This window comes from Cottoperca gobio, chromosome 9, assembly GCF_900634415.1.
Source record: "Cottoperca gobio chromosome 9, fCotGob3.1, whole genome shotgun sequence".
In the NCBI taxonomy this organism is placed as follows: Eukaryota; Metazoa; Chordata; class Actinopteri; order Perciformes; family Bovichtidae; genus Cottoperca; species Cottoperca gobio.
The window spans coordinates 7,796,739-7,805,962 of record NC_041363.1 but is presented as its reverse complement, the minus strand read 5'-3'; the positions used below and the strand labels follow the sequence as shown (position 1 = coordinate 7,805,962).

Sequence of the window (9,224 nt, the reverse complement as noted above, 5' to 3'; positions counted from 1 at the left end):
TGTGTGTATGTGTGTATGTGTGTGTGTGTGTGGGCATCTTTTTGTCAATGTTTAACAGAGCAGTACACCGAGGGGGTCTTATGTTCACAGGAAGAAGATACCTTTGGTATGAGGCAGTCAAGTTCTGTTTTACAGTCTGTTAGCGCCAAGCTTGATAGGTTTAGGTTAAGGCCTCTGGTTGGGTGTGTATCCGAAGACAAACAGTGAAAATAGATTGAGAGATAAAGCGACATAAAACAAACAGTAATCTTCTATGGGTGTCTAGAGGTACAGACAAAGGAGGACATCCTTTCTGTAAACTGGATCAGGAAAGTGGGTTAGCCCTATAGTATATGATCATTGTTTCCTGCTATATCAAGGGACCGGAGCCTCTAAGAAGTGGTGTGGCCCACATAATACGGCTCTCCTGGGAAAGGGAGGCGTTGATAGATTGTGGAGAATAAAAGAGTGGAAGAGCTGTAGTATGTAGAGGTCAACCATTTTCATTATCGTTAATCCGGAAGAAATAACACATCGTCTTACTGCATTACATCATTTAAACTCTAGTGTAGTTTATTTTATACCTCTCAGTGCAATTCACATCCTCTGAGATAGCTTAGTTTACAACAAATCCTTTCAATGTCCTATTTTCTCTAGTAATGCGCAGTACAAATGGGTGGACAAGTAGGGACACGCATGGCAACAGTTCTGGGTTACTCTGATTCAAACGCATTATCCACTTCACTAACCAAGGTGGTAACTGAATGAGACAGGTTTGATGATGCATGGAGGAAGTTTCCCATCTGGGAGAGTGGGAAAGTATCCAGTGATTACGCCACCTCCATCTACCTCTCCATCTGTCTGTTAGCCGAGTCACTGGCAGTGACAGCCTCGCTCAGGACAGCGCGCACTGTGTGAACAAAGCCTGTCTATGTCTGATAATATGCAATGGACCTTGCTCAAGGAGACACTGCTGCTTAGTCACTGTCTGAAGGTTTGTGTGTGTGAAACAGAGGCTGACGAACTGCAGTCACCAGGAATGACTAATAAAGCGTTCAAAACAGCAGCTTTCATTCAGAACACAGAACGGTAAGCAGGGTTGTTAATGTGCGGGGCATACATGGAGATGCAGACATCTGTGAACTGGATTCTGACGGTATGGGTGTCGGTTCCTGCGTGTGTTTGTGTGCCTGTGCCTGTGCCTGTGCGTGTGTGTACATACACATGATCTATCTTTGCTCTCTCTATTCACTTCTTGTTAAGTCCTATGACATACAAGGAAGCATACTGTATCTGTGGTTGGGTGGGGTTCACTTGCAACATCAGCAACAGACCCTCAGCTGTTAAACTGCACCCTGACACCAGTTGCCACATAGAGACGCAGGCCACTAACCACATTCCAACATGTATGGCCCTCACACAGAGACGGTACACTTTTGATCCATTTGGAGCAATGACGACCTAGAAATAGATCCCCGAATGGCATCAGAGCAAAGGAAAAACATAATTGCATAAAAATGCTTTGTCCAGCATGTCGAGGCGGTGGGACTTAGATAAGATAAGGCTGTGAAAGAAAGTGCTGTCCTTGACGGGCACACTAATGTTGTGTGTGTGTGTGTGTGTGTGTGTGTGTGTGTGTGTGTGTGTGTGTGTGTGGTCATATGAAATAGAAAGGAACAGAGACCTTCAGGGCTTTTGAGTCCCAACACCAAGTAAACAAACGCAGTATACTGTAAATATCAACTGTGAAAATGAACAAATTAGAGACCGAAAGAGATTATCACTGCCTCAGAGCAAAGACATTACGTGAATTACATTTGATGTATGACATTTTCCTACAAACAATAGGCTTATTGTGTTGAATAAAAAACGGCAACATAACCCTGCCTAGTTGCATAAAAAGATAAAGAACGAGCATATGAGAATTCAAGAGTGAAATAAGTAATACTCTTTATTAAATACTTTAGTTGAACAATAAAGCATTGTTCTCTCTTTCACTAAACATATTAGAGAAACAGTTACTCATTACCATGGGAGCAATTGCAGGACATTGGCTGAATTTTTAAAGAGACTTAGATTAAATAATTTTTCATTTGTGCTAGCACTCTGAGGCTGAGTGGGAACAGTGCTCCACAATGATGTATACACAAAGCTTGTGCAATAACAAAAAGTTAAACATTTACTAGTTAAAATATCCCTCAGCATACCGAGAAAGCCTCCGAGCAGAAAGCTCCAGTGGTCGAGCTTTGTTTGAGAGGAAGGGTCTTTGAAAGGGTAAACCTTTCCCTGGCATCTCCGCTGCACCCCTGCAGTGTTCAACATGCCAGAAAGCCCCGAGGCTTCATAGTAGTATGAAGTCCAACACTAATTTGGAAGATTGGGCTACAAATCTCAGATGATAACTCTCTCACAGAACTCTTGTAGGCCAGTCTTGGCAACTTTGACACTGTAGTTGTTCAAGAAATCTGGAAGAATGCCTCCACTCTTAAGAATCCCCGGGCCTCGGAGCCTCTTTGCCTCTTTGCCTCTCATGCCCAAGCTCAAGGCTATGCATTGGGCTTTGTGAGGCGATGACTCATTGTTCTCTGGGTACACAGAGCTGCCTTGAGAGAGAGAGAGAGAGAGAGAGAGAGAGAGAGACTGTGGGGAACTTTTGGCATTCCTTGAAAGCGACTCTTTTCTCAATGGGTTGATGATCTGAGGTGCTTCCTCTTGCTGGCTAGTGTCGTCCTGGCAACGTCTATATGACCTCTCTCTCTCCATCGGTGTATGTGGGGAGGCAAGCATATGCTTACATAAACAGGTTTAGTTCATCGCAGTTTTCTGCCAGGCCACATTAAACACTAGCAGAAGCCACACAGAGACGCTGCTGAAAATGAGGCTGCCTACAGTGCGAAGTCTGCCTCTGAGAACTATAAACCATACATCCTAGCATCTGGAGAAAACATAAGTGAGACAATATCTCAGACGTGGGAGAAACAACACCAGGTTTCCAGTGATAAAAGCAAAAATATTCCCCACCCCCAAACATAAAAACAAGTAAACATTGAACCAAGTTCTGAAAAGAGCTGCAAATGTTTGACTTTGCATTAAACTAAAATCCCATCACATCACACAAAATACAAGACAGGAGTTACCGCTCTACTGGTGTGACCAACACATTCTTTTAGGGTGGGTGAATATATGCTGAGTATAGGGAACACCAACATTTCACTAAAGCTACTAGTATGTTTAGTTTGGATACTTACTGGTGAGAGTGTGTGGCTCTACAGGGTGGAGAAGGGCAGAGCACCAAAACCAACCAAACCGCAGCCCAAAGTTGTTAAAGCTTTAATTTGACACAAATGCAGACTCCCAGTACTTGCCATACACTCCTGCAGGCTGAGAGGAGTGAGTGGGTAGATGGGTGTGTCATTACACACACACACACACACATCTAACCACTTCCTGGCCTTACGTAGCTGGTAGTAGCCACAGTGGTGCGGACTAGTGGGGACCATCCTTGAGTTAAACACAAGACGGAGCATTGAAATACAGGACATTCCATCCCCACCTCCATAATAATACCCGCACTAGCCCAGGCTCCCACTGCATGCCTGGGTGGCTTCAGCTGAAACAGCAGAGCCGACGAGGGCCGAGATAGAGCAGAGTGCAGAGACACACTGGTGGCCTCTTGGATCAGAGAGGAGGGATGCAGAAAGCAGAGGTCTTCTCTGCTCCCACTGAGAGCAGCAGGCAGAGGATCGACAGAATGGATTTCTAAACATATGAGCATGTAATCTTTTGCTCAGTTTCTCAATCTCCCTCCACTCTCTGACCATATTGTCAATCTGTGATGTGCACACAGCAGAATGATTCAGCACTGAACCTCAGAGGATGTGGAGTCAGAACACATGCAGGACTGTCAGGACTTATAATGCTGAGACACTCAAACTGGACGCATGGCAATATTTTAAACATTTGAATCTTTTATTTACATAACTGATAGGCACATAGTCTACATAAATCCCCAAAGTCTGGTTCTGCTGTTTCTAGATTAATGATATCGGTCTTGGCTTCATTTACTTCCAGACAGACACAGACACACACACACACACACACTATTTAATTTAATGTTTTTAACACTTTACTCCATTCAAAAGATTATACAAGCACACTTTACCAACAAACATATTAAATGCTGAATGAATAAGCTAATCAAATATACATAGTTTGCTGCTGTGAATATGGTCTAATGCAAGATAACTGGGGCATTTAGGCAGAGTCCTAAAAATGATCTTTTCTCTTCCAATTACACATTTCCATTTCCCACATACATACAAATAAGATTCACTTTGGGTTCAGTCCAACAAAAGACACGCTCTCTATCAGATGGTTGTGCATTTCATTCTCTGATAGCAGGTCATTGACTGACAAACAAAACAACATTTCAGACAAACAACCTTCACGCATTTAAATAAGAGGCTCAAACGTTGGCACACACAAAGTGATATCCCTTGGCACGGTGAAAAGGGGGTGCTTTCACACTGAGGTAACCTGCTTCATTAAAATGCCACAGTGGCATTGAGAGAGCCCTAACACACAGAGCCGGAGGAAAGCCTTAGTCCCTGAAAGAGGATCATTAGCATTGGCAACAAAGGCAGAGACACAAATTAATCTTGTATGAGAACCAGCGGAGAGAAGATTACACAGTTAAGGAAGCAATGATTGTTGTTGTGAAAAGAAGGGACGCTTTTACCTTGATAAATAACTAACACAGAGACTAAACAGGGAAGTAATACGAGTTAGGGGTGAAAGCTTGTTTTAAAGATGAATGTGATGGTTTGCCTGGTCAGTCCCTTTTCTTTTATCCGCTTTTCATTTCATTTAAGTTCTCCAAAAAACAGGTAAAGTACAGTCTTCGGCTCTCGACTTTTGCTCCCTCCTCATCTAACCCTCACCCGACTAAGCTGGCAAAATAAATACAGAAATAAATATTATAAACGATAAGTCATGAATGCTTCCACTGCTTTAAAAAAAGCCCAAGTACCACTGCTTATCTCTCTGATCACAATGCCTCTGAGGAAAATTGCTTACACTCTCTGTGCACCTCGGAGACATTCATCAACTCGCACCATCTGAAAATAAAACACATGAGATATTCCTGCCTGAGATACTCTATAGACTTAACCACATGAACACTGCTGCACCTCCAGGAGGTGTTATGCATTATTGGCCTTTACGAGCTTGTGTGTCAGATATGAACTTGCGCTGCTCAGAGACCAAATCAGGGTAATTCTGAGTGCACATCAATATGATACGAGTGTGCCCGACTCTCCAGGGGTTAGTGGTGTTTTCCTGTGACGTGAATCGTAAACAACTGGTACACATAAACTGACAATATCTATGCCTGCACACACACACACACACACACACACACACACACACACACACACACACACACACACACACACGGTGAAAAAGCAAGAGAGATTCAGAGAGGGGAGGAGAGAGACAGAATCAATACCCTATCTTTTCCATTAACTATATTGCACCATTAACATTTCTTAAATATCCTCTTACAATCGAATCCATCACATCTTCTCTCTCTCTCTCTCTCTCTCTCTCTCTCTGATACTCTCTTGCATACACACACACGTCACCACTTTTTCCTGTCTAGTATCACCGGAACAAATCTATCCAGAACTGTGTACAGCTGAAATGTTGGTTTAATTTTAATTTGACACACACAAACACTCCTAAAACTGGAACATGTTTCTGACTGAATTACCAAATATCAGCACTCTCAAGTGAAACCAAAGTTATATGCAAACTGCCCACGGCTCACAGGAAAGTGTGTTTGTGTGTGTGTGTGTGTGTGTGTGTGTGTGTGTGTGTGTGTGTGTGTGTGTGTGTGTGTGTGTGTGTGTGAGAGAGGGAGAGGAAGACAATGTAGATGGACAGAGGGAGCACACACAAAATTAATTAGAGGTTGCATTGGAAATCACTTCTGAGCTTGTCTGCTTTGCCGACAAACAGTGGCTAATGTGAAGCAGATGTTGACATGGGAGCTTTGCAGGGAGGAAGAGGAAAACATGCATGAAGAGTACCAGTTCTAATCCAGTGATAAACAGCTGAGAGGGCTACATCTCTGACCTAGTTCTCAACTTTTGGATGCAGCCTTATTTTCAACTGTCCACATTCTGCAAAATTAAAGCAGCTAAAAGACAAACAAGTGAGCCAATGCACTTTACAAAAGAGCAGTGAAGCAGAAATCTCTGGAGGACAGAATTACAAAAGTAGGTATAATGCATTTTTTTTCCAAAATAAAAATGAGCCATAATGAAAAACAAATGTCATGTTTTTCATTACTACTTGAAGGTGCCAGCATCACAACAGAATTACACAATACCCTATTAAACCAAATATTAAAACAATACCATGGGACTTGGAACATAACCTAAAGCACATTTAACTTACTATTAGCGCATTACTGAGTACCGCAGGCACACTTCTAAGTCTCTGTAGGGATATTATTGGTTTTTGTTTAGAGTCGAGTAAAATGCAAAGTAGTTTGGAGATGCTGCAATTAAGCTTTAATTTGAGGACGTGAAGGCAGCAGCAACTCTCCAGTGCAGTTTAATTAAAATATCGCACAACTCAAAAGCCTTCAAAACAAGATTAAAGTGTGCCAAATGAGATATTTTGTAGAGGGAGAGAGATCAGTCAAAGTTGTAAACAGAGAATCCCCCGTAGTGTGTGCGTGTTTATTAGTTGCGTGTGTGTTTGTGTGTGTGTATCTACCTGTGATGTGTCCAGGAAAACGCTCTTTCTGAACTTCCCTCGTCGTATCTCCATTTCAAGGGCAGAGCCGCGAGCAACGGTTGCTCTCGCTGTTTGATTTCGGCAAAACATCGTCTCTGCTTTCTGCCAACTTTACAGATCGTCCTCTACAGAGCGTATTAGCAGAACTTAAAGAGTGCGCAAAGAAGAGGAATCGCTTCGAAAACTGCCAAGCAGCCCGACGCAGGTCCAGGTGGTACACAACGGCCCCCAAGAGATCAATAAAAAGCCCCGAATCAAACACTGAAGTTGCTTCTGATGTGGGATCCGAGACTGAGACAAGTCCATTCGCAGTAAGGCACAAATAGATTTACGGAGTCTTCCTTCACAGCTGACTTTTCACTTTTCCAAACACTGCCCCTTGTGCGTGCAACAGTGACACAGTGACACCCCATGTGGTGGAGTGGAGCTGGGAACTAACTTTGGCCTATCCGGAGACCCCTACCGGCGATGACTGCAGTGAAGAGATTTACTATTGCAATATCTCAGGTGCCTGTTGTAGGCCTGTTAATGCAAGTCATTCAGCAGCGTTGGATGAAGCAATAGCAACATTTGTAGCCTAAATTATTTCCTTTTGGTATTTAACTTTCAAAATATAGCCTACACAATCTAAAACATATAGAAAGAATTAATCGAAATTAGGATACTTTTATAGGAATTAATGATATCTTTAAACTATTGTTCCAGGTTCATATTTGAACTTTTCTTTTGTTCACTGATTTGATTTGATTTTTTAAAATTATTAGAATTCCCCTTAAGTGGGTTCAAAGGGAGAGCATTACATTACATTACATTAAAATTATAGAATAAAAGTATGACAAAGAGTCTACAGAAAATACTATAACACATATGTATAATATTAAAGTTTAGTACACCTATGTTAGGGGATGTGCAAAAGTTCATAGTTAAAATAATATTTGCAATATATAGTGACAATAGTCCAAAATGTGCGTTCATGTAATGCATAGAGAACGATGTCAGGGGTGGGGGGAGTCAGTGGGTCCCGAGACTTCTTGATGAGGTTTTCTTCCTGATGGACTGCAGTCTCTTCGGGCTGTAGCCTACCATCCTTAACCTTACATGTTTGATATCGTTGTAAAGCTGGAGGTCTTCACTAGAATACAAATGGGTGTGAGAGATATTTGGCCAAGTTTTGTGCCTTTGAATAATGAATCCACCAGTGGGACCAGCTGGGTTGATGAGGTTAATAGCATATGGCTTAGCCTATCACATAAAGAGAATACCAGATAAAACAACTCCCTTAACCTGTCATGGGACCAGGAGCTTGTTTGAATATGTTTCAGGTGATGCTTATTTGCTACTCTTTAACCTCTCAGAATCCCCATTTCCTCAATACTAATAATGCAGCCTACTTAGGGGGCCGCGAAGCGGGGGGTACGGCCTTTGCCTTCATGGTATAACATTTTATTTACGATTGTCTGCACAACAGGGCTTACAGATTCAGCAGGAATGTGAATCACGATATGTGGCGGCACCGGACCTGCTGTGAGTGGAATTCTGAAAGGTCAGAAAGTCATCGAGGTCACATTCACGGAGAGAGTGACAGAGGTCTGCTGGGAAATCTCAGCTCCATGACACAAGGTGATACCACAACTCTGCTTAGTCCAGTCCCACAAGAAGGCACATGTTATCCAGACAGGGACTCACATCCAATTCATGAGCCTTAGAGTCACACTACTTTGTACATCTTTCCTGAAATGCATTAGTGATATTACAAGAACTATTGGGTAGCAAGAAGCCAGTGTTCACAGCTCGATTTATCTTTTTGTTTCTGTACATTCAGACACTGTATAACCCCAATCATGACCTACTGTATCAACTGAAACTATCCAAATAAAGTGTTAAAAGAGAGGAAGCAGAGGCTACAAACAAAGACAAAGATCAGTAAAAAAGCCGTTAGTGATGCCAGGATGAAAATGCTTTGCATTAAGATAAAGTCTACATTAGGGTTTGTGTAATTTGCAAGCCATTGTTCTGTGTGATTGTCCTACTATTTACAACACAACTGCTTTAATCAACACTGGGAAGGCAATTAACTCTGAAAACCCACTGTCTGGCATTATGGTATCATGTTGTGATGTTGAGCATGTTTTGTTCATTTTTGTCTTAAATCACAAACGAGCCTTGATGCAGCAATCTCTTGTCTGTCTTCCAATCATAAGATTAGTTTTGGTTTGTGTTCTTTGGGTATTGTTGCATTTCCCATGCTATGTTTCAACCAGATTTCTCAACAGTTTAGTGCTCGATGCTCACTGTAAAACAAAGTCTTGCATACACTTACATCCAGCGATTAGGCACAGACCACACTTACTCCTCCATCCATGGGTTAAAGGTGTTTGCACCACAATCTTACAAATATATTGTTGATTGTAGGTCTGCAATGAGTTGTGCACGGTCTCTAT

General features: G+C 42.2%; 1 protein-coding gene across 2 annotated transcripts in view; it reads right to left on the bottom strand.

Moving 5' to 3' along the window:
• The window catches only part of rtkna (rhotekin a), a 53,326-nt gene extending 46,064 nt beyond the window's left edge, over window positions 1-7,262 (bottom strand). For both annotated transcript variants that reach the window (XM_029439498.1, XM_029439501.1), the window contains exon 1: window positions 6,763-7,262. In XM_029439498.1, coding sequence (XP_029295358.1) covers window positions 6,763-6,873 — 111 coding nt within the window. In that variant the 5' untranslated portion in view covers window positions 6,874-7,262. The remainder of the gene's footprint in view (window positions 1-6,762) is intronic.
• Window positions 7,263-9,224: the final 1,962 nt, after the last annotated feature.